Below are 25,829 nucleotides of genomic sequence, written 5' to 3' on the forward strand. Positions count from 1 at the left end.
CAATGGAGTTTCTGCAAGGCAGAGCCAGGGAGGGAGGATAGTCAGAAAGGTGGTCTGCCCCTCCCTAGGGGAAACCACAGCCCTGTTGCGGGAAGCTGTGGGGGAAGAGAGCCCCCCATCTTCTTGGCCACAGCGCCCGGGAGTAGAGCTATCATTATGCCGAGCTTGGGGCAGGGGAGAGGAGTCGCACACCCTGCTGGCTGTGGCTCAGATGCCACAGAGCCTTGCTATTCTTACTGAGATTTAGTACATTTTCTTGAAATTTTCTTTCAAGGATCTTAACAATATTGTAACTCAGAAAAAGCTCCCTCCTAACCCATGGATGGTGTATTCATGTTGTTGTGTATTTTAGCCTAACCTGGGTATTTTTTATTTATCTTTTTTTTTTTTTTTTTTTGGAGGGAGGTAATTGGGTTTTTATTTATTACTTATTTTTAATGGAGGTGCTGGGGATTGAACCCAGGACCTTGTGCTTGCTAGGCATGCGCTCTACCACTGAACTACGCCCTCCTTAACCTGGGTATTTTTTGAATTCCAGTAGATCGTTATTTTGTATAACATTTATTTAGACTTCCCCACATGTTTACCACTTATCATTCCTTCTTCTTTCATCTGGGATCATTTCTCCTTTAGCTGGAGGTCTATCCAGTAGAACTTCATCTAGTGAAGGTCTATTTGTGGAAAAGTCTCTTAGCTTTTGTGTGAAAATCACTTCTTTATTTTGTCCTGCTTTCTGAAATGTATTTTTGCTGGATGTTCTAGGTTGACAGTTCGTTTATCTCAGCACTGTTTACTACCCTGTCTTACATTCTTACCGTTGAGATGTTAGGTACTGAGATGTCTGCTCTTTTGAGGGTATGTTTTTCTCTCTGGTTGTTTTTTAAGTCTTTTTTTCCTTTGGTGTTCTGCATTTTTTGCTGTGGTGCATCTAATTATGTATTTCTTTTTCCTGATTGGAATTCATTAGGATCCTTGAATAAGTAGATGTGGAGAGGGGGAGATCTTTTACCACTTCTGGAAAATTCTCAGTCATTAACCCTTCCCATATTGCCTTTTCCCCTTCTCTCTTTTCCTTCAGGAGCTTCAGCCAGACATGTTAGAGCTATTCCATGTCACTGAACTTCTTATATTTGCTTCATCACTTATGTATAAGCTCCTCAAATCTGTCTTCCAGCTTCCCAAATTCTCTCTGTGACTGTGTCTGACATCCTGTGAAACCTGTGTATCCACTGAATTTTATATTTCAATTATATTTTTCATTTCTAAGACTTTTATTTAATGATCTTATCAATATGCTTGGCCATTTTTTATAACTCAGGGTATTTTTTTCATTTTTCAAGCCCTTTTAAATTATACAAACATTAAGTAGAACTACTGTGTACTAATAGTTCTAGTATCTGAAGTTTTGGTGGATATAAATATGGTGTCTAACTCTGTCTCTGCTGCTTTTTACTCTCAGTACTTGCATATTTTGTGATTTGTGATTGTGCACTTAATTATCTTGAACCTTTATTTCTGAGAATTCTTTGGGTTGAAAACGGGCCCTTTCAAGAATGACTGACAGTTGAGTATACAAGGTGCTGGAGGAAAGTACAAGCTGAGACCACTGAAGGGGGAGGATAGCTCATCCCTGCTGACTTCAGCCTGTCGCGGGCCCAGGCTTCTTGCAGGAGGGGCTGTGTCTTAGGTGCTCTGCCTCAGGCGGGCCCCAGACTTTCCTGTATCTCTTACGCACGGGAGGCTTTGGGAGCTGAAGCTCAGATATCCGGTTCGCCAACTGCTGTTAAGGCAGAAGCTACCTTCAGTACGCGACTTACTACTTCTCTCGGTTCACCCTTTCATTTAAGTCATTGATTTCTGAGTATTTGCTAATCTGTCAGTTATCGATGTGATTAAAAATATCTTATTAAGCATTTTGCTTGACTGCGGAAACAGCAGTCCCCTTGGGTTTCCCACGGAGAAATACATTTATATCTGACGTCAGCCTCCCCGTGATCGCTCTCACCTGACTGTCGTGCCAGTGAGTGAGGGGCAGAAGCTATCCCGACGGCATGTCCTGACTCCGAGCCAGTAATAAAGGCCCGAAGAATTTTCACACAATTTCAGGTGACAAAGAAGCACTTCTAAGAACGGAAGTACGAGGAGCTCTGTGGACTCTTTCTCCACAGAAATAACCATAATTGGTGAAAATTATAAAAATTGACCACTTAAGGTCTCTAGAAATTGTCCTAAGTATATACACAAATGGAGAAACAGTCTAGCAAATGTTCTGGCAAAGAATAATGACAGTGATTAATTTTGATTCTCATAAGTCGTGTGTGACTTAAAATTTTTTATTGTAATGTATAAAAAATAGGAATATTAAATATGACCTCTAAAGTAGTAGAGAAGGGAAATGGAACATGAAAAACATCAACAAGTAATCCTAAAGGAAAACAAGGAAAAGTAATATAGGTAGGACATGTGCCATAAAATTAAAATAGTTTTACTAAAAGATTATCAAAATATTAGGCTGTATCTTGTTTCTAAAAACCTGCTACACATATTGATAAGATAAAGCTCAAAAAACAGACAAAAAAGTAAAAAGATGGCAGAAGGTAAACCATGCAAATAACCAAAAAAAAAAGCTGGTGCTGCTTTTCTTAAATCATACAAAATTGACTTCAAGGTAAAACTAGAAATAAAGCAGCACAGAAAGTTTATTTCAATAGAAGAGACCATGAGTTACAAACATCTGTATAAGTCATAACATAGCTTCAAGACATAGCCCCCCAAATGTACACATTTACATGGAGTAATTACCATCACCACAGTGTCTCCCTCAGTAACTGACAGATCAAGCATGTGAAGAAATGGGGCTTAAGCGTAAATAGTCCTGATTTTTAAAATTTATTAAGAGGATATGATGAGTAATTTTATACCAATATAAATTTGAAAACTTAACACAACTTCCTAGAAAGCCGTAACTTAACAAAACTGACCAATGAGGAAAAAGGAAAGTGCTTTGGGTGGTTTGAGGAATTTTAAAAGAAAATGTCCCCAGTTGTTAGAGTTGCATCCTGTACTATGTAGGGGTAAGATGACATAAGTCTGAAATTTGCTTTGAAATACACTTGGAGGAAGTGGGTTGGTTCTCAAATATTCTAGAATCTAGATGTGAGTTCATGGGAATTTGTCATTCTTGTCTCTTCTTTTGTGTGGACTTGAGAAGTTTCATAATAGAAAAGGACTAGAAACACTGACTTGACTATGCATAATTTTATTTTAAAAAGAGAAAGAAAATACATACACAGAAGCTAATGCCACTCATGGACAGAAATTTGACATGGCAGGGAAATCACTTTTTAGGCATTTAATCTGACCTCATCCAAAAGGGACCCCAAGCAAGGCACACTGCACCACTGTGTGGTGCTAAAGGGCAAGCAGGGATGAGCTCCAGTGGGCAGGAAGGTGCCCAGAGGATGGACTGAAGTTCCTGGCCGTCCTCAATGGGAAGGAAGCTCACATTCACCGTGACTTCACAGCTAGAAATGGATCGAGTGCTTCTTTGACCAGTGGTCAGAGTGTTTGTGGACTTGCCCCTTCTGCTCAGCAGCGAGTGTGTTCGCTGACTGGCACAACAGTTATGATGATTTTTTTCCATTTGCCAAATCTAATCGTCAGAACTGCCACCAGTCCAGTCCCACATCTTTGGTGGCTCCCAGACGTCGTGTGACAGAACCGTGGCTCCGTCTGCTGCCGTGAGGACAGGTGCCTTCCTGGGCCAGCCGGCTTTCACTCACCTTGTGCTTTCTCTCCCCATTTCCCCGTCTTCCTTTGGTTTCTCAGTGGCTGCTTCAACCCCCAACTCCACTGCTGGTGCGGCCATGAATTCTCTGACCTCTCTCGGGACCCTGCAAGGACTGGCGGGAGCCACTGTTGGACTGAATAACATTAACGCACTAGCAGGTACCATAAACAGTGAGTATTTGCTGCTCTGGTGGACAGCCTTCCCCCAAATTCTCCCCAGATGATGGTCAGCCAGAAACAACCTGAAAAGGATACATAATGGGGAAAAATAAAACTTGGGATGGAGGAGCACAAGCTTTGATGGGCATATGCCATCTGTGTTCATTCTGCCTTCCAAAGTACCCAGTCCTCACCACCCTTGAGTCTCTTCTAATGTGTAGACAGTGTATTCACCCGTAGGTTTCTGGGTTGACATACCTGCAGGTTTCAAGGGCTTTGGTTTTGTTCTGTTCTTCTGAGAGGTGGTGTATTATAATGGAAAATTAAAGGGAGAGAAATCAGGGTCCAGTTCCACATCTGCTACCAGTCACTTGCAGGAATGAGGCAAACCACTGCCCCCATTCTGGACTTCAGAGTCCCATTTGAAAACTGAAAGTTCTAGATCAGATGATCTTAGAGGTCCCCTCCAGCTCTAAAACCCAAAGATTTATGGCAGTTACACAGGAGGAGAGATGAGGCCTTGAGAAGAAGGAAATAAGGCTGAGAGGAGAGGAGCTGCCCCTGGAGGTAATGTCGTCTGGAGCCTTTATCTAGCACCAGCCCCATAGGCACAGGTCACCGTCCCCTGACGGCAGGCTGCAGCAGTGAGCTTACAGAATGATGTGGTTCTGAAGCATACGGACTCACCGAAGCCCTCTAGGTTGTGTCTATGCAGCCTCCCCCTTTCTGGTATTTTAGATCTGTGGGGAGCATAGTACCCGGCCAGACGATGAGTCATAATTGAGGCTCAAGCTTAACATTGGCTCTTCCGCTGGGGGCGCTGATCCTCAGTCCACAGAGGGGACCACACGTTTGCCTTCAGCTAAGCCCACCCCCCTATCCCGTCGTGCCTGAGAACAGCCAAGCCCAGCAGGCCCATGACAGCCTAGAGATTCTGACTCTGGGACCTAATTACCTACCGTGAAGCCCAGGCAGCCCAGCCCCTGCCCATTTTATTTTACTGAAGGGTCCTTGGCAAGTTGCCTCATTTGAAGCCATGATTCAATAAGTGAACAGTTTTTAAAGGGTGATCAAGCAGTACAATTTCTTAAGAAGAAAAAAAAAGGCAGTAATTCTGTATCTTAAAATCCCAAAAGAATACCTTGCAATTTATTTGGTAAAGAAGAACCTAGAACCCATCCAAATGAAGACCGACTTTTACAGTCCTGGTAAGAAAGTAAGTCATACATTCAGAGGTAGGAGATTTTCAAGTTTTATTAAGTCCTTCTATTCAGATGCTCTGGGAAAATCAAACATAAAGTTGGACGGAGTCTTATCTGACCAAAGGCCAGAAAAAGAAGAAAAGAAAAAGAGTTTTCCTTCCAGACAGGATGGCTCTGGATTAGCAAGCAAATAGTAAACGAAGGGGTCCCCATGTGGCAGCAGAAATGTTTTCTTCCAGCAGAACTGCCTGTAGCTCCTGTCCGGCCAGCAGCCCTCACTGCCTTGACTCCTGTTTCTGACCTTGTTCTGCAGACGCTCCAACCCCCTTGTCCTGCCCCGCGGCTGCGGACGTGTGCCTGCACACGTCCCTTCATGCTGCTTCTCTTGCCCCAGGACCTAGTTCCCCTAAAACCAGGAATTTGATTTGATCGCCTGCCTGTCCTTGGTCTGCACAGTAACAGGCCAGTGGGAATGGCTGTCCTCCTCAGCACGTGCTCATGACTGCTGTGTGTTGTCCTCTCGTCCGTCTGGTCCGCCCTGTGCGTCCTGTCCTGTCGCACTTTGCTGGGGTTTTCCTGTCGTGTCATTGTGAGTGGCCAGAGAGGGGCTCTGTTACATGGCAGAGAGACCACGATTAGTTCTTGGGTCGGGTCTGTGTTATTCAGGTTTGGCTTCTGGCAAGAACAGGCTTAAATTGTTTTGTTTTTTAAATTCCTTGCCATTGGGTTCCTAGCAGTATGGACGCTTCATGGGAAGCTAAGACTGCCCCTAGTTTTCAATTATCCCTACTAGACCGTATGAACTAGGGACATGTTTAAGCTACAAGTCACGCAAAGCCATTCCTCCTAATTTGGTGAACGTGACTAGCAGAGCTATTTAACATTCCAGCACTGGCTTGGAGCTAATATTTGCTTTCTCAAATACCAAGAGGAACCTTCTAATATAGACCACCGTCTTTCAGACCATCCTCTCTTCACAGACACGATGCCGCCACCTGTCCTACTGGATAGCTCGCAGAGTGGCCCAGGAGCGGCTACCTGGCCAGGGGCAGCTCCACACGTGCTGGCCAGAGCTCCCATAGCACTGCTCCATCCTGGCCCACTCCACCCAGGGGCCAGTACCTCTGCCAGAAGGAGAGTTTCCTGGTTTTCTGAGTACAGCCAACTCTTTTCCATGGACAAAAGAGCCAGGAAGAAAGTAGGTGGATGGAATTCACAGTGAATTCCCAAACTCAGTGCAAATTTTACACTCTTCCCTACCAGGGGGGCCCCTCGGCAACCCCAGACGTAAAGTTCTGGTCAGTAGACAAGTAGCTAAACTGTTAGAGCGTGATATCCTGGTCCCTCCTTTACTCGTGATGAAACGCTGGGGCTACAGAGCACGCGGCACTGAAGCCAGGAGCAGAAATCCGCAAGCTCAGAAGGAAGGGACGTGGGCAGTTCCCTAGCAGAGCACCCCCTGCTGGATTATCAAGGGCTCTCCAGGCATGTTTCATAGACGAGTACCTGAACTAAGACTGAAAAAAAGACTTTTTGCAGATGTATCTACCGAAGAGCCTGTTTCTGATTTTGTGTTTAAATGCATATCCATGACATTCTTATTTTCCCTCGTTTAAATGACATAATTCTTCTAAAAAGCTCAGCCTGTAGTGCTTCAACGTATGATTATCTGAGTATCACCAGCCCCAAATGTCTGGTGAATAGTGTTGATGGAAAGGTTTTCTGTAAAGGAGGAAAGACTGGATGCTATGGGCGTATTCCTGTGGCTTTTCACCCTTTATATGCATTGTGAAACTACTGTTTTATTTAATCAGTATTACTGGAATATTTAAAGACACATGTAATTACTCAGACAGGCACACACAACCTCACATACACTTGTGACATTACTAACATCGGCATACGTACAAATGCCACTAACTTTACATACTCATATTCCTCTTTAACGGGAAGCATTTTATTCAGCTAACCTTCTTCAAACCTGTTTCTATTATCCAAAGTGTTTAGATGGAATTGAATACAAGCAGCTGAATTGACAAGTGTTAGCTTTGCTATAATGATTACTTAATACAGAATAACACTAGAGAATTCACAGGAATAGCCCTCAAAAGTTGAAATCTTCCTTTGATGATTCTTCAAATTCTGCCAGGTAACTTGATGTTGGCAAACATTATCTCAGAATTTCCAGGATAGTTCCGGTTTTAAATATTCTCAATGCACTTGTACTTGTTAGAATTTTCACCCTTATTTTTATTCAAAAAGGAGTTACACCATGGAGAAGGAGAGCCCTGGGCTGGAGAGGCCCTGAGTAGTCCCCTCTGGATCAACACCCTTTACTTGGCGCCTCCTCTCCCAGCTCTCTCCCCACCCCCCAGGCAGGTCAGGCCAGCTGTGACCAGCTCACACACACACACAGGATCAGCTGAAGCAGGCAGTACCCTTCAGAAAGCAGACCTTCTCTGAGGTATAGTCCCCAAAACACAACCAACCATGGTGATGATGTGGCTGGAGTGTCACTTGTTGGAGCTGCAGGTCACACAGAGATGGTAGTCCTGAAAAGTCCATCCAGTCTTGCAGGAGCATGAATTTATTCTCCTTCTGTGTCAAATAAGGGGGAAAAAAACTGGGGGGGGGAAAAAAGAGAAGCTTAAAAGGTAATTCTCCTAACCTGGAAAATTTTAAAAGGCTGTGTACCAGGAGTCGGGGGGCACCAGTGACCACTGCAATTAAATACTAGCTGTGCCCAGCCCTGTGGAGAAGCCAGAGGGGGTAAGCTACAGGTCACAGGAAGGCAGCCCCAGGGTCTCGCCTGCAGGGCCTGAGGTGTGGGGCCCTCAGAGGGGCAGTGCTCCCCACCACTCCTCTGATGGCAGGGGCGCCCAGCCATTTCCTCACTGGACAGCTTTATGGAGAAAAGTTTCATTCAGTCCTTTCCCCCTCACCCCCTGGAGCCAACCCATGGCTCCTCAAAGAGCCCAGTAAATGGATTTAAGTGTACAGACGTCACAGGCCTCTGCCACGTTTTTGTTTTTTATTTAACATGCTTCCAAGCAGAAGGCATTTATTCCAAAAAGACAAGGACAGTACTTGCCAGTAGCACGGTGCATGGAATCAAGAATGTGTCGTCTAACTGTCGTGCCTCCGTGAATTCTGATCACGGGCCTAAGCAGTGAGGGGCCTCGTTGCTCAGGGGCTGGGGGTGGCTGTGTGTGTGTGTGTGTGTGTCTGCCGTTGCTGTGGCCGCGACCTCACGGCTCCGTCTGAGTCCCCGTCGGCTTGCCCAGCGCACCTGCTGCATGCGCTTGCTGTCGTCTCTGTGTCAGATGACTCTAACTTCCTTTGAAAGCACTAATGAAAAGTGCTGTTTCTCTTCTCTATTGTTGGGTTTTTTGTAAAGTTGCTCAAATGCTCTCAGGTATGGCGGCTCTGAACGGAGGACTTGGCGCCACGGGCTTGACGAACGGCACCGCGGGCACCATGGACGCGCTCACGCAGGCCTACTCAGGGATCCAGCAGTACGCGGCGGCCGCGCTGCCCACGCTCTACAGCCAGAGCCTGCTGCAGCAGCAGAGCGCCGCGGGCAGCCAGAAGGAAGGTGCGTGCCGCCGGCCGCGCGGGCCTGGCCGCGGAAGCCGAGCGCGCGGGGCAGAGCGGCCCCTCCGCTTCTCCTGACTGTGTTTTGGTTTGGTTCAAGAAACCCAACAGGCCTAACTCCTTTTATCTTCTGATTTAATTTTTTATCTGCCGCTTAAGATGGATTTCCCCCCCGCTGTGTGCCATGCGCGGCGACTTAGGAGTCGCTACCATCAAGAAATTGCCAGGAGCCCCCTCTCCCGAAGCAGCACGGGCCATCTGTGGTTTCTCCCTTACGTATCAATTCCTTATTAGTGGAAAGGATGAATTGATGCAGCCTCCTGCGGGCAGGTCCCAAGATTCTCCGAGTCCACATCCCCCCGTGATTGTAGCTCCCCTCTTAGTAGGCGGCGGTTTCCAGGTTAACGATAAAATCCACTGTTAGGGCTGACTCGGTCTCTGTTTAATCAAGGATCTTCTGGGGAAGCAAGTTAAGTGATGGTTTGCCTTGCTTCTCTGCCATTAAGGCAAAATAAACAACAGGAAGTTAATGCTAAGAATAGATGAATGCTAATTATAAAACAGTTAATGAGTTAGTCCAAACAGGGAGCGTCTGACTCCTCCTTTCTCACCTTCGGTTTCGTCCTCCTTGACTGAAGTTGTTTTTAAAGCAGAGTCTGCCCTGGGATGTTCCTCCTTCTGACTTGTTTCGGATTCAGGAAAGGCAATTAGAATAGGGAGGTATGCCGAAGACATCTTTTAAGTTTCTTTCCCTCTCCTTTATCCTTACCCCCATAGCTCCAAACTGGTTTTTGTCTAAATACGTTGACTTTAAACACGGTATTCTATAACAAATAGAATGATTTTACTTTGTAAAGCTGTGATTTGTAAAAAGAGATGCAGCTTTAAAGATACTCGGGGTTTTTCTTTTCTTTTTTAAAGGGTTTTTCTGTTTATTAGTAACAGAGCGGTAAAACTGAGAGATATTTGAAAGTCTGAATTTCCTGATTTCAACCTTCTCTCTGCTCTCAGCTGTGACTGTTATTGTAGACTTTTTATAACACACACAACCATTCACACCACTGCATTTTCCCAGGCACGTAAGACCCTAGGCCACAAATACCACGGCTTCCCAAAGAAAAGCCTGTGGTGAGGTCCCTTTGCCGGGGGTCTGACTCCCATGGTGACAAATAAGGGTGGTAGGAGGGAGCATGTGAGGGAACCATGTCCTCAGAAGAGACCGTGAAGGCCAGTTTCCCCACGTGCATTTTAGAGAGTGTTGGTCACTTCTCCACCATCCAGCCGGGCCTCACGGCAAACTGTAACCTGTGTCGCTGAGAAAACATCAGTCACCAGCAGGCTCAACAGTTAGTTAGTGGCTTAAGGATAAAGTCTGGGCTCTGAAGCAGTATTTTTCCAAGTTGCTTCACCCCAGCTCACTGCCCTAAATTTCTATGCCTTGAGTTTTAGGCACTCCTTGTGCAATAATTAACCCTCTGGAATTAATGTAAAATAGCTCAAAATAAATACTGCCAATTCCAGCTTATTTATATTTAGGTGTGTGAGATACCAGTAGCATGCTTTAGTGGGTTTTTTTTGTTGTTTTTGTTTTTTTTAAGTTGAATTTATTCATTTTATTATTTTTGTCTAACTTTTTTTGTGAGGGGGAGGTAATTAGGTTTATTTATTTATTTATTTTTAGAGGAGGTCCTGGGGATTGAACCCAAGACCTTGTGCGTGCTCAGCACGTGCTCTCCCACTGAGCTACACCTCCCCCTATGCTTTAGTGTTTGATTTTTTTGTTGGCAGTGGTTTTGGTTGGCAGTGTTTGTTCAAGTTGTTTGTTTTTTTTTTCAAGTCATCTCCCTTCTTCTCATACCTCCCTCCTGATCACCTTCTTCTCACCCAGGTAACCTATGCCCAAGAAATCTAAACCATCTGAATGTTAGTTTAACTAAAACATAATGTAAAAGGCAAGTCATACTGGGAAAGAAAAAAAAGAAAAAAAAAACCTGTGATTAATCCCACTACTAGATAGATTTTTAGCTGTTCTACCCCATAGTTCTGTCCTTAATCAAAAGAGTTGAGTCAGTTTGACGTGGAGTCATGTACCCTGGTGTGTGTGTGTGTCTGTGTGTCTGTGTGTCTGTGTGTGTGTATTCTCAGAAAATGAGCCAGTCTGGCTTTGTAAAGAAAACGGTTTTAATATTTTCTGCATCTAAATCTTCTGAAGGGTGATAGTGTCCCTATAGAGACCGAAGTCCAAGAAAGCTGACCCCTTTCCTGCCATTTCTAAATGCCCTCTGACCTCTTTCACGCCTTCCCAGCATCGTCTGTTTGCAGGAGGCAAGACACACACACACACACACACACACACACACACACACACACTCTCTTAGGCAGAGCCTCCAAGCCCCAGCCAGACGCTGCACAAGGCACTGGCCGTCCGATACGGACCTCCCAGCGCTTTATGCTGGGTCAAGTGCCAGGTGAGAAACAGAGCTCCCGACCAGCTGGGGCCAGCAGTACCACACAGAGAACGCTAACAAGTTCAGACCCCGTGTAGTAGGAGAAGGCTGAGGACGGTGCAGCTGGTCAGCAGGTTTTCAGTGAAGGGAGAGGGAAGGAAGCTACACAGGTAGGACCCTCAAAGAATGGCTGTCGGTTTTGTAACCCTTGGTATCAATGGCAGTAGCTGCCTACACTTGAATATTAACAGGTTTTCCATATCAAGTCACCCTTTTCTCATTTTAACGTTAACAACGTTGGCAGTTTGCAAAAGCCAAGTATTTCTTGCTGATGAAGAAAAAGACAAAGCCTCCTTGGGTTTACCTTCTTCCTATTTTCTTGGCCCCCTACCTGGCATGGATACATTCAGAATGCACAGCATTCAAGAAAGCCAGGGCCGTCCAGGCACAGCCAGTAATTTGTCATAGTGCATTGAAATTGCATTTCCCCCCCAGGCTTCAGGAGGTAAGATGACTTCGCAATTCAGATTGGGCACCATTAATTCTCATTTGTGCACTTGGATCTGTTATTGAGAAGGAACATTCAGTCTGGGTAGGACTGGATTTGCCTGATGTGCACATTGCAGAGGCCCCCAGGGCACGGCAGCTCTCAGAACATCCATTTCCAATGTTTGAGTTTTCTATCTGTTCATATTAAGTTTTGACTTAAAGAGTTTCTTTAAAGAAAAAAAAAAACAGGAAACATTTGGGGACTTACCTAAACCTTGTAATTGTGTCCCTTTAAGTACAAACTGCCTCTCTCGCTCTGGAACATGGATCTGTCCCTGGAAACTGAGCGATGCTGAAAGTTAAAAAAGAAACGCTTCATCTCTGTGGCTTCAGAAATTTGCCTGAAGAAAAATTCCTTGTGAAAAGTCCCATTCATTAGAATGCATTTTTCTTTGACGATTTTGTGTGTGTATGTGGAAAGAAACTTGGTTTGACTTTTCTTTGCAAATTGGTTTCTCCTTTTTATTTTTACAAAGTTCTTTTTAACCCCAGTTTTACTTTTTGTCGACCCACTCTCCCCCAGCCCCTTGGAAACGCACCACAGCCTGTCCCTGGGGCTTCCCAGTGGAGCAGCCAATCCCGGTTCCTCCTCCCGAGAATGCCAGTTAAGGTTCCATGAAGCAGCTGCAGAGGCTACTTCACCAGTTTTAGGAGCTCCCTTCCCTCCCAGACACCATGCCCAGAATATCCTAGGGGCATCCAGCCTGGGGCCTCCCCAGAACCATCTGGGGAAGGATCGGCAGCTATCCCTAGCACCCTTTGACCTGAAATGCATTCTTGCCTGTTACATATCAAAACACAATTACCTTCCATCAGGTCACTTGGATCCCCTCCTTTTTGCTTCCTTAAACCTGCAGATGGTCTTGCGCAGGTGGCTAGAGAGATGGGAGAATGAAATGGAAAGGAAGTTAGGAGAGCTTACCTCTGCAGTGTAGCTCAGATCTTCCTCATTCTGCCCTGGTTGGCTGTATTTCTGGAAGTGATGGTTAAGAGCAGAGAGCTGGGCCCGGCTTAGTCTTTGACTGGCTTCTACACCTCATGCGTTCATTTGCAAGGCTAATGCCCAGTGTATAATTCTGATCACAGCTGTTAAACTCCAGCTACCTATTTTTCCCTGTCTTGACTCATTGCCAGTCATTTCTAAGATGATTATTAGACTGTGTGTTAAGAGATTTGCCAAATCAAAGCTGGATGGATAATTAGGTAAATGATTGAGGAATCCAGGCAGCATTACTGCTCTATCCATTATTTCTAAATTGCTGCAATTTGCTTAGAATACACAGGACACTCTCTCCTAAAAGGGACAGTATGTGCTACAAACCTCAGGCCTCCCAGGAAAAATCCCACGCCTGCAGTCTCCTCCCCCACTCTACCCTAGGACTGCCACCTTCGCGCCCAGGAAGGCTGAAAATATGTGCTCGTGTGCAGTAAGCAAGCACGACCCACAGAAGATTACAGGTGAAAAGGAAGCCCTGCTTAGCCAGTGTCTCTTCAGAAGTCAGGAAAATGCGAGGGAGGATTCCTGTCCTAAAAGACTTACCCGCCCTGGACACGTATCCATCTCTTTCATTCCCTTTCAGTACGAGAGACAGCCACGTGCTTAGCTTATCTGTCGTTAAAGCGTTCCTGAGAAGAGGCGTGGGGAACTGAGAAGCGAAGAATACCTTACTCTGATTTTTTTTTTCCCCTCTTTAGGTCCAGAGGGTGCAAACCTCTTTATTTACCACCTTCCACAGGAGTTTGGAGACCAGGACATCCTGCAGATGTTCATGCCTTTTGGAAATGTTATCTCTGCTAAAGTCTTCATTGACAAACAGACCAATCTGAGCAAGTGCTTTGGTATGCAAAAAGAGCCCCAGCTAGAATAGCACAGTGCATTCCCAAGTGAGGAGTCGTGGGAAGGAAAATGTCAATGGCCAGTATTTTAGGAGGCGGGATGGGGCCTTCGATGTGTGTCATGTGTCCTGGATCCATGTAAGCAGATTGGGCAAAGTCATCTCATCAAAAAGAGAGAAAAGGGCTAGATAAAAAGGAACGATGTGGGAAATGAAGTGCCCCCACCGTAGGCGATGCTGTGCGCTGCACGTCTGAAGGGTCTTGCTACCTATAACCAATGCTCTTCCATTGTAGAGCAACAGCAAGCTCTTTAGGCCCCATAATTTGAACCACAAATGTCACCAGGTGGAAGTACAGTTTACACACTGTGGGGTAGTTTAGGCTGTCCTGACACAGAAAGGCATGCAGACACCTGTCCACAAATCCATAGCCTTCCAGGTTCACTGTGACTCAGACACTGGGGATGGGGGCAGCACATTGTATTGGGGGCATCTGGATGGACATAAAAACACATTCACTGGTGCCATCACAGTACAGATGTGCTCAGGGCCTGCCATGCCACGAGCCCAGTGGTGGGGGGTTGATTTAGCTCACAGAGATGTGAAATGCTGCACTGTGCTGGGATCAGGAGCCAGAACTGGGATGACAGGATCTGCAGGGACTGCCTGAGTGGATGCAGTGCACAGGAGACACAGGTGTCCTCGGCACGTTGGCAAACCTAGCTCCTCGGTGGCCCGAGATGTCACAGCCTCCTCCCTCAAGCAGCCTGGACTCTGCCCCCGGGGCGATTTTTGCTCCCTGAGAGAGTAAGGCAAACTCACTGCTTGCACTACTGTCTTACAGCAGGAGGAGCACACTCACTAAGTCTGTTTCTCCATTTATTTCTTAAACTCTTTTGGTCCCCAAAGTAGTTTAGCGGCTGGAATATTCAGAGTACATACACTACTCACTCGGCAAGTTCTGGCCCAGTCTGAGATACAGCATTTGCTTTAATCTCTCCTCCAGTTGAACGGTTCACATTGGTGGCAGGTACCAACAATAGCACAAAACAAGGAGCACACATATGGGCCAGAGGAAATACAAATAGAAGTACGTGGTGGAAAGAAAACATCAAAGGTGGAGGTGGTTCTCAGAGAGGCAAACCCTCAAACTTGGTATTCGGCTGACCGGTAATGGGGCACCCAGACTAAAGAGAATGTCTTGGCTTCTCAAATCCATTATCGTAAGGTCTTTCTAATTTCTGTGCTGTCGCCCAGGAAGGCCTGAAGCCTCTGTTGTTTGGGGAATTAGTGTATCAGCCATTTAAAGTCACTGTTTTTATCCAAGTGGAAAGGCTGTTAGCCTGAACCCATTACAAGTATATAAACGCCCCTGTGATGGTTCATGAGAGTGAAATGGAGAGTAAGTCATCCTGCCGGGTGTGGGCGCGTCCCGCGGAGAGCTCACCACGGGGAGCGCCCCCGCACAAGGCTTCGGGCCAGCCATTTGTATTCCTCGTCCCTAAACAAGGTGCTGGGCTTGTTTGGAGACTGGAAAAGGACTGTATTTCCTGGTTTGATTTTGAGAAAATATTTACTGTCTCGAAAAGAGATTCTATCAGCCCACAAAGTACTTAACCAGTTTTCAGAATAATGCCCCACTGCATAGCTGTGAGGACCGGCAGGCAGCCGTGCCCAGCACCTGGCACTGCGTTTTCAGTTTGTGTTAACAGGGGCAGCACCCCGCACCTAGGTGTGCTGCCTGCCCGGGGCCCCAGGCGTGCTGGTCGCAGGTGGCACTCCATCCCAAGCCCCTGGCCAGTTTCGCTATCCGTCGTCTCGCCCTTGACCCATCTCCATTCTTTAATCGTCTTGCTACCTCTGGATAAAGACCTAGAATAAAAGGAGAAAATCAGCACAAGAATCTTCAAGGTCACATTTATTGGGAATTAGATTTAACAAAAACTTAAACCACCGCTTTGCACACACCCGGCCTGTGAGCATCGGTCCTGCCTTATACTATGTGCCCACATTTATCAGCCGAGAACTCTGCTAAAGGTACATTTGTGTCCCTGTCTTCCTCCTCTAACCTGTGAAGGAATTTTCTCCTTGGCTTTAATCGCCCATGGCTGGAAGAACTTAGTGTATATACAGAACCTTCTGAACAGCACATGGTCAGAGCTAAAATCCAATCAGCGTGACAGCTTCCTTTCAACAACAAAGCAGGGGCCACACAAGCTCCAGCGTTAAGTAAAGAAACCTTTGCGTGGACCCCCCCCCCAACCAGTGTTAAAACAGACTGTGTGGTCAGAGCTGTGCCTGGGTCTTGGCAGGGCACGGGTGCGTGTCCAGAGCACGAGTGTCACACAATGAGAGGAAGATCCTGGAAGTGTGAGAGGAAGGCTGTTAAGCCCTGAGCTGTTTAGACTGTTTGTTCCCTAGGACTCTTGGGCATACAAAGTAGCAATTTCCATTCTGCTGAATTCAGTAGAGCTTTGAAAATGGAAGTTAAGGAGAATGGCCCAGCATTTCTCCTGGGTCCCTGGGTTCCTCTCAATAATAGTGCCAAGTGGTAAAAATCAAGTATAAATTATTCTAGAGCTAATTCACTGCCTGGCCCCATCCTGCACACACTAAGACTTGGACTAGAAAGAGGCAGGGTCTTTGGCAGCACACCTGTTACCCAGCCCTTCCCTGAACTGTCCTGCCTTTGAACCTCACCTAGTTGGGGCATGTGAGCCTCCGGGGCCCTTCGAGATCGAGAATATTTATGCCACCGCTTCTGTGAGCACCACTTACTGATGTACTGGAGTTTCTGTCAAAGGGGCCTTAAACAAATGGATCTGACTGAAATCAGTAAACAGAGAGACCCAATTCACTCAAACAATAGGGACTGAGATTTTAGCTTTCTGCAGAGGGGTTTTGTTCTCCTGATAGCAAACTACCAGTCCAGCCGGCTTTTTCACTGTGTCTCCACTGCTTCTCAGTGGATGTTTCCAGTGAAACATAACCTGTAGTCCATGGACTGGGTAGGGCTGAACCGGGGCCAGAGGACGGGCGCGTGTTACCACTCGCGGTTACACTATCCAGCGACCCGGAGACCCCCGCCCCTCCTCTGCTCTCTCCCCATCTTGACTCCCGCCCTCCTTCCCCTTGTGTTTTCCAGGTTTTGTTAGCTACGACAATCCAGTGTCTGCGCAAGCTGCTATCCAGGCTATGAATGGCTTTCAGATTGGCATGAAACGCTTGAAGGTCCAGCTGAAGCGCTCCAAAAACGACAGCAAACCTTACTGATCCTAACCCCAGAGGCTCCCTGCTCTTATTTTAGCTTTCTTAGGGTAAGTCCCACGAGCCAGCCTGTTCTCAACAGGAAAGGCAGAGGAGGACCACATTGCCAACTTTTACCAACAGAGACGGTTATTTTTACAATAAGGCCTCCATCTCCCCCTCCCGGCCCCTCCCCAGTTCGCCATAAGTAACACTCCGGCTACCTTGTTTCTATCGAGTAAACTCCTCCTCCAGTTGTGCCACTGTATTCTCCTTTGTTTTGCAATTTGAATCTCCTTTTACCTTTTTTTGTTTTGTTTTCGTTTTTTTGCTTTTTTAAAAAGAAAAACACACAGACACAAATAAATGACATCTTGAGAATTTAAACGGCAAGCAAAGGCAAACGTGCAATTCTGAGACCCCTGGTGCCCCCAGCACTGCCTGGAGGAGTCACCCCTCCAGTCTGCGCCCACCCCTTAGGAGGGGCACCAGCTGTTCGTAGAGGTTAAGGCGGTGGCCTAGCGCAAGAGAAAAGCCAGGAGAAGCACTTAAAACAATACAAAATGTCTTTCCACTACATTTGGTTTCTTTTAATCAGAAGGATTTTATTTTAGGGTTCAAAGAAACGACACTGATTGGTCAGATTATTACTACTGGTTTGTCTATTTTGTTGTTGTTTTATTTTAGTTTTTAGAAAGGATTAATGTAAAAAAAAAAAAGATTTAGAGATCTGTTTCTTAAAGCTACAGGGTTTAAAAATAAAATAAAAATGAGTGAAAATACTTGATGTTTCTTGAAAGATAAATTTAATAATAAATAAATACATAAATAATACATAAATAAAAAAGAAAGCCACAGGCCTGTAAATTTTATTTGTAAAAAAAGCATTTCTATTTTTGTACAAAATTTTTACTGCCTCAGAAATAATGGAAGTTATTTATTGCCTATTGTTAACTTATTGGGTACCTAAGGAGCAGTTCTCTGTGCTAGCTAGATCCTTTTGAAGTAGTCTCTAGAGGAATCCTTCTAGGAGTGGGCTTTTTTCACCGTTGAACCCTAGGCCTAAAGTTCATGCTTTATCCTCTCGTTGTTTGTATCTGTCTGATGATTTTGTTCGTAACTTCCATTATCTAGTTTACGGTTCGGTCGTCTGACTTTCCCCGTATGTTACATTTGTTGAAACTGGACCCTCTTTCCCATCCCTTGCCAGCCCCTCACCCCAGAACACCCGGAATCCATCCCCTCTCCCTCTCGGATGGATTCTCCTGGGTTCCATTGTGCTGTGGATAAAGACTAAGAAATGCAAATTACGTGGATGGCTCGCGACTCCCTAATGCCCTAAGATTTGCATTAGTTTTTCTCCCGCACCCTGAAGAGTGATTTTTGTTGCTGCTGCATAGATTCTGTGTAACTTTTTACTCTTCCTGTTTTCTCCCTAGACATCTTCATGCCCGTTAGTTCACCGTTTGCCTAGCATGTCCCTGTGGCGTCTCAAAAAAACAGTTTCATCGTCCCGTCATTGTTTCTGATGTCTTTCTGACCTCACATCATATTTGGTTCTCCTACTGACCTTTGATCTAGTTTGACCTTTGAAATTTGCATGTGACCTCATCTAGCTATGAATTCTGGGAAGTCAATGTGAAAAACATTGCTGCATTCATGCAAGACTGAAATTTATTATTAGACAAATTAATTATAGAAGAAAAACCTGTGGCAAAAATGTTTCTTTCTTCTTTTTTTTTTTTTTTTTTTTTTTTCTTTTCATAAAACAGACTTGAAAGTATTATACAGGGATTGGCATTCTTCCCGGTCACTGGTAACAATAGCAATATGTGTCCAGGGACACAGAATGTTGGTTTCTAACAGACTACTTCCAAAAACAGTTTGAGAAAAAAACTGTCTGATTTTAAGTCTCTAGAGGTCTGTAATAGTTTTTACATTTTTCAGGCAGTGTAAAGTTTTTTGATAAGGCCATTTTAGGTGGCTCACTTTCTCATTAAGATATATATATAGAACCACTTTTTGTAGATTAGTATAAGAAAAATATTTACCCTGTTTTGGGGCAAATGCTACCTATTTGTGTCACCTTTTGCTGAACTGACTCACAGTTAGACAATCCATGGTTTAATGCACATGAAATGACCTATATTTTTTACTGTTTCAATGTACAGGAGAAAGGTTACTGTAAACTGTGTTACGTTGGTGCTTCTGTGAATTAAGTTGTGGTTTCATCATGAGTCTTATGGTCTTAATGTTCTTTGTTGATAAGACACGTTTAGAATTGGTTTATTTAAAACAAAAAAGAATTTCAAAAAAAGTTTGCTTAAAAAAATTTCACGTGAGGGGAAAAACAAAAACTATTCCAGAATAAGTTTTGTGTTGGCTTGTAAAGCATTGATGTCATTTTTTTTTTTATTGTGGACTATTTAGATGTGTTTGTGTTCAGCAAAATGTGATTTTTTTTTCTTTTAAAGAAAAAAAGTGAAAATATATAGTGCCAAATTCCAAAGGTACTTCCTTCCTAGAGCTTCAGTGTGTTTCTTGTGAGAAGTAATTTGATAACATGGGTATTTTATTATGTGTTTTGTATAAATCCCTAATATTTAAAAAACAAAAAACAAACAAAAAAAAGAGGTTAAAAAGTTTGTTAACTTGCTATCCTGTGGTCTTGTTGCCTGAAATTGTTATTGTTTGTTATTTCTCTATAATGTTTTTTGTAAGACATTGTATAAGTGCCCATGTCTCACTTTTTTAACCACTCTGCACATCAATGCTGTGACGGCAACCTCACAATGTATTTTCTTCATAATATATGGAAACCTCTAAGGTGAGAAAGTTTTGAACTTTTAACCCTTTCTACCCAGAGCTGTCTGGAATGTTGATAACTTTTTATACTGTCATCATTTTTGTTTGATTTTGGGGTGTTTCTAATTTGGATTTTTCCCCCCTACATATCTTTTTGAATTGTTTTTTCTCTTTAGTATTTTTTCACCCTTTGGGTGAGATCCGAAAGAAAAATAAAAACTCCACAAGGAAAAGCTGAAGGAAAAAAATGTACTTTAACCCTCGGGTTGTTTTTGTTTTTGTTTTTTGTTTTTAATTCTTAATTTGCTGCTGGAATTCCTTCTTCAGTTTTAATTAAAAACAGTTCACTGGATCAACCTTCTGAGGTGAATGGTAGACACATTCAAGCAGCTAAATAGACCTTAAATTCAGTATGCTTTTGAGAGCAGGGTAGTCAAAGTTACTTTCATACACCTTCCAGCTAAATGGCTCTGTGATGGGGTAGTCTTTGGAGGGGTTTTTGCTTTTGTTTCTTAAATGCTCCTGATTAACGTTTCTACTCACCCATTGTGTTGGGGATTCTCTGACCCCAGTGGATACCTCTGAATAAGCAAGGTGTCTGGACTTGGAAGCTTAAAGTCCTTTCCCTGCCTCTGTATTTTGAATTGAACGCATTGAAGGGGACTGACCACACAAGTGAAACTCAGTTCTTTATCACAGTCACTGACCAAAAACCTAGCGCCAGTCCCTGCCACCACTTTCCAAAGTGCCATATTCCTTTGACTTGCTGTCTTGACAAACCCCGAAGTCATCCCCACAGCCCCGACACAAACTCCTGCCTTTCTGGAAGCTTCTTTGTCTCTAATGGCGTTCAGAAACTGCTGGCTCCCTTTCCTTCCTCCTTTGTCCACTCACCACCACCCTGTTTGGTTTAATGTGTGTGTGGATGCGATAGCCCTGGGATGGAAAGGACTAGCCTCTAATCATGCAAAAAAAAAAAAAAAAAAAAAAAAAGTGTCCTGCTTACAGCACATGCACTTACAATGAAACGATTTGTACTATCCTCACACGTGTTTACTACTCCTGGGGCCTTCCTGCATCCTTCGAGGGCTGTTTGGTTCTTCCTGCAGCAAGCGGCTCAGTGAAAGGTTATCACGTGCATCTCCCTCATGTACATGAGACGGTGGGACAGAGACACACGGGGGAACACAGGACGGCACCATTTGAATTCCCTAGACTGTTCCGTTCAGAATCTCTTATTAAATAAATTAAACATACATCTTAAGCATTTTTTCCCCGTTTCTTCACTGAAGCAGGACGTGCTCCACTGCCCTGACCGGAGGCGCAGGGTGGGCACTTAGAGCTGGGAGTTGATTCTGCAGGCAACCAAGACAGTGCTTTTGGGGGGGGGGGGGGGACCTTTTTTTTTTCTTTTTTGGTATATTTCATTGTTAAAAAGATAACCCCCCTCAAAGACAAGCTGTCCTTTTCTTCACTTTATCTTTTAATATCAGAAGGGACAAGCTGCAGGGTGCGAAGGGCCTGTGCCAGAGGAAAAAAAAAAACACACAGGGAAACTGCTTTTTTAAAAATCAAGTGTAGAGAATAGTCGTTTTTAAACTAAATTAGAGAATTGCGATCAAATGGCAGTCCTCAAAGGCGTCACAAGTTCATCTTTCTTTCACCATAGGGGTTCTAGTTTGGCTTACGCTACTCTGGACTCATTTTACTGTTTCTGTTTTTATTATCTTAAGTGCTAATTAACAAGAAGAAATAAAATTTAAAAAAAAACCTGTAGTTTCATTACCTTTTTGAATAATGTCATACAAAAAAATGTATTTGTGTTTTTTTGTGCTGTGAGAATTGTTGTTTGTAGATTAATATCATTTTGTTTAGAATTATAAAATAGTTTTTAAATATTGTCTGATAAAAGCCAAAGTTAATGCACCCTAGTGAAAACTGTAAGACCATTTGAGTATTGTTTCTGTTTTATTGATGCATTTGGATTTTGTTGTTTGATGGAATTTGAGCCAAAAAAACAAACAAACAAACAAAAAAAAAAAACAAAAAAAACGCAGGCTTTCCTATTTCTACAACTGATTGTACTTATGCATTTTGTACCAGTGGAACTTTTTATACTGGAGATTAAAAAAAAAAAAAAAGGAAATTTTTGTGGCTTACTCTAGTGGGCCCCCTGACAATGACTGATTTCAAGTTTGATTTCTGGTTGATAGAAAGAAAGTTGCTTTACTTTTGAGAATTAAAAACTTTGGCTTGATTTCTTTTTTCCCTTTGCTTATATCTAGCATTAGAATTTTGTCTTAAAAAAAAATACAGCGGTAAGTTTCACTTTTTATTCTGTATTGTGCAGTTACACAATAAGGTAATTAGATTTAGAAGTACTCAGTCACTTTAAGTGGATAAATGTATTAGTTAAAACTTTAGGGGTTTGCTTTTTTGCTGTTTAGATCAAAGTTTTTTCTGATTCTTCTGTCCTCATTGTGAACATAACCGTGTAGTTGAAACAGTCAAACTTATTTTTGTAACGTATGTTATTGTGTGATGCAGTTTTTGGCTTCTGTCTCCAATATTAAACCATTTCCTAATACCTGTTCCTCTCTCTGCGTGTTGTGTTGTTGGCAGTCATTCTGTGTTGGTGATGCATCTACACACCTCACTGTTTCACGTATCTGTTTTTTTCTATATGTTGTGTAAAAAAGATACAGTCGATTCCACCTAAGTGAATATCTGATTTAGGGGAAGGAGAAATTGCACACCAGCCACCTCTGATTTAAGTACCACAGCCTATTTTCATCTCTTTTCTACATACTTTCTACGGTCTACCTAGACACCTGCCTCCAGGGATGGATTTGCCAAGACCTTGCAAAGTCTTTTGGGCACCCTGGTACATTTCACTCTCCCCCCTCCTGCTCTGGACCTCACCCCTCCTTCTCTCGCCCCCTTCTCTGGGACACAGTGATGCAGATCTCAACACTAAAAAAACAGCTGCTGTTTTGCTGCGTGACCTTAAGAAGCAGCAGATCTGGGGTTCCTTCTATTGTTACCATTAAACTCCTCTGAGAAACCAATCACATTTTTAAAGAGGTGAGCTCTCAAGAGAAGAAAAACTTTAAAACGTACTCACCTGGTGAATAGATGTGAAAAGGGTTAAACTTAAATGTGTGTTGCCATCATCAATAGAAAAGTAATTTAAATTATTCATTTTTGAGAGCTAGCTGAATCCAGGAGCATCTTTAATTATTAAAACTAATGGAAGGGGAAAACACTTTCAAGGGCTCAAACGGAAGCTCTACTCAGGCCTGTGGGATGGGAGGGGGAAGAGGTCAAGTTTCTCATGCTCACGTCTTCGCAGTATGTCATCTGTTTCCAAATGAAAGCCAAGAATGCCATGTGCATCCACATGCTCCCTCGTGAATGAGTGTCTATTTTTTTATAGCACCTCGTCCCCCACAGTCACCACCAACCCCCAGTTAGCATAAAGAGAACACTATTCCTCGTCCGCCCTCTCAGGCTGAAGCCACAGGCCCGCCTCCCTTTTCTGCCCATCTCTTCTGCTCAGGAATCTGACTGCTCTCCAAGTGCTCTTACAAGATTCCACTGATGTCTGCCCCCGTCTTCTCTCTCCTTCCAACTCTTCAGACGCACAAGCTCTGTCTGACTCAGGCCTCCCGGCACCCGCAGCCTTCCTCTGGCCGCCAATGAGATTGTCCCTGCAGGTGCTCGGGCCCTTCACCCTCTGGGTCCGGCAGCCCCTCTTGACCCCTGGGTTGTGCTTTCTAGTCGGCTCAACCGCAGAGGGGCCTGGCGAGTCGGAGGAGAGGAGGCTCTTCCCCCCACAGGCCCAACGCCACAGTGAAGTGACCCCCACCCGCTCCAAACCCGCACAGATGAGCTGACTTCCTGCCAACACTTCTGCTTTAAATCACTCCTCATAGCCTTCACCCGCTTGCCCCCGACAGCCCACTGCTTAGCTTAGTGGGAAAAGACGGCTAAGGGTGTGGTTTCTTTTTCTTTCTTCTGTTATTTTTTTTGGGGGGGTGGAAGGTGTGAGGGAGGGGAGAAGGGGGTAAAGAGGGTGATCAATTCTCTCCAAGATGCAAGTGTTTATTTTTGAAATACTTAAGTAATATACGTATCTATATCCACCATTCGGCACAAGCAAAATACTCGTGCTGAGTAAAAGAAGGGAAAGACAAAGCCAGATTTTGTTGTTGTTGTTTTGGAAAAAATAGCAAAAACAACAATTCTCCAAAGAAGGGGACAAACACGCTAGTTCCCTGAAGCACTTATGACTGTACAGTTGGTCCCTCCTTCAGTTTACACTTACCGTTGTGAGTCTGCGAAGCGCCGCTGCGCTGTCAGCAAGGCGCATCAGTGTGCCACGCACGGGCCGCCTGGCGGAATGCCACCTGTCAGCGCTCACCTTGCTGACGGAAGCCGCCCACCTGCCCAGCCCACAGCACTCACGCGCCATCTTGGGCGGACACCCTTAGCTGGCAGGCTAGGAAACACAGTGAACCTCGATGTACTGTGAATCGTTCCTGATAAGTGAATAAAACATTGTGACCAAACAATCAGCTTATTCACTTATCAGGAATCGACTGTTCTGCTAATTCGCTGTTTTTGTTTTTCATCTCTGTTGTAGTTCACTATTTCTGCTGTGTTCTGTTTTCTTCTCTCATGCTTGGGCAAAATCAATGGGAATACTATCTTCATGTGACCATGAAACGTTTATATCGAGTGAAAATGATATCTTGACAAAATCTATGCACTTGCTATCAGGAACACAATACTGGATGTGTCTTATATATATTGAACTATATAGTACTCGATTTCTTAAATAAAGCTTAAGAAAGGACTCCGTTGTGTGTAACGTTAATGCGATTATTTTTCAAAGCAGTGTTTCTAAGGGGTATTTTTGTTCTTTTAAGTCTTGAGTGATACAGGATATTTTTCATTAAAATTATATCACTGGCTTTATGACGTAATATTAAATAAATTGACTTTGGAAACAAAACAGAGTGGGGGGAACTTCTTCTGGGTGCATTTTAGAGGGAGACATCTGGAAAACTATCCCCTTGCTGGTGGCCATGGCAAATGTCTACCCAGGGTGCTGAGGGGGTCGGAAGAGAGCCATCCCTTTATGGCCGAAAGAGCCCTAGAAAGCCTCCAGAATCTGCCCTCGTCTAGAAAACCCGACTGCTTTTCTCAGTGTGACCCCTTTAGGGTCAGAAGAAAAGGGATGAAAAAGAAAGGCAAGAATAATGCTGGTTTGCATCAATGCTCTTCCAAAATCATGTGACGGTGCAGCTGCACCTGCCGGAGAGCCATGGCGGCTCTATTCAGGACTGCAGAGTGAGAAAAAGCAAGAGAAGGCATCTGATCACTCAGGATGAGAAGGGTAAAATTTCAAAGCACTATGTGAGAGAGAGAGGCCCTGTAACAGTTGCAGAGTTTAAATGGGACGCCTGCTGCTGGGACCTTTGAAGGAATATTTTTGAAATTTTTCCTACAGGCCATGAGTCTGAACAGAATGGCATTTTCTGTTGGCTTTTTTGCTTTGGGGTTTTGTGTTAGATTTGTTTTTCTTCCTTGATGTTGGAGTCTAAGAAAAACTCCTAAACTTCTACTTGCAAAATGGCACAGACATCCTAACCCTTTACAAAAGAAATCTTAATCATCCTTGATGATGAGGGACAGGAGAGCATGGCTCATGAAAATCCACAGATAATCCAAAATTCTTCCTCCAGTCCCTGCTTCCTCCCACCCCAAACCTCCTACTCATAAATTTGTCACCAAAAACAAAAAGCTCCAGTGAAAAGTGAGAGATCAGAGAACAAGCCAAGGGTAGAAAAATCAAAGGGTCGGGATAGTCACTCTTGCTGGAGCCCTGTAGTTTGGGATTGGGGTACAGGTTCTGTTTAAGGTTTTGAACATTTTGAAGACTATAGGACTCCGTGATTTAGGCTCGTGTGTTGAAGAATTGGTGGCCTTGCCTTGAGCGTCAGTTACATAGCTTGAAAGCATCCCTCTTTTGGGGGCGGGAGGTTACACATGCAAGGCAGGAACGGGTGGAAGAGCTCTGAGCCCCAGTCAGGGAAGAACGAAAACCAGCCCCTTCCCCTCCTGCTCTGCAGCCACGATTCAGTCGCCCCCACTCCTGACCTCCCCAGGCAGGAGCCGCGCGCTGGAGACCAGCTCAG

At 44.3% G+C, this 25,829-nt stretch overlaps 1 protein-coding gene across 9 annotated transcripts in view; it reads left to right on the forward strand.

The window, feature by feature from the left end:
- Positions 1-24,484, forward strand: part of CELF2 (CUGBP Elav-like family member 2) — a 471,642-nt gene extending 447,158 nt beyond the window's left edge. For 6 of the 9 annotated variants that reach the window (XM_074358053.1, XM_045522029.2, XM_074358057.1 and 3 more), the window contains 4 exons: positions 3,829-3,948; positions 8,548-8,745; positions 13,436-13,579; positions 16,721-24,484. In XM_074358053.1, the coding sequence (XP_074214154.1) occupies positions 3,829-3,948; positions 8,548-8,745; positions 13,436-13,579; positions 16,721-16,848 (590 nt within the window). In that variant the 3' untranslated portion in view covers positions 16,849-24,484. Of the gene's footprint in view, positions 1-3,828; positions 3,961-8,547; positions 8,746-13,435; positions 13,580-16,720 lie in introns of all 9 variants that reach the window. The other 3 variants (XM_074358052.1, XM_074358055.1, XM_074358056.1) reach the window with 3 other exon arrangements.
- The last annotated feature ends 1,345 nt before the right edge of the window (positions 24,485-25,829 follow it).

The sequence above is a fragment of the Camelus bactrianus genome, chromosome 35 (assembly GCF_048773025.1).
Source record: "Camelus bactrianus isolate YW-2024 breed Bactrian camel chromosome 35, ASM4877302v1, whole genome shotgun sequence".
NCBI lineage: Eukaryota > Metazoa > Chordata > Mammalia > Artiodactyla > Camelidae > Camelus > Camelus bactrianus.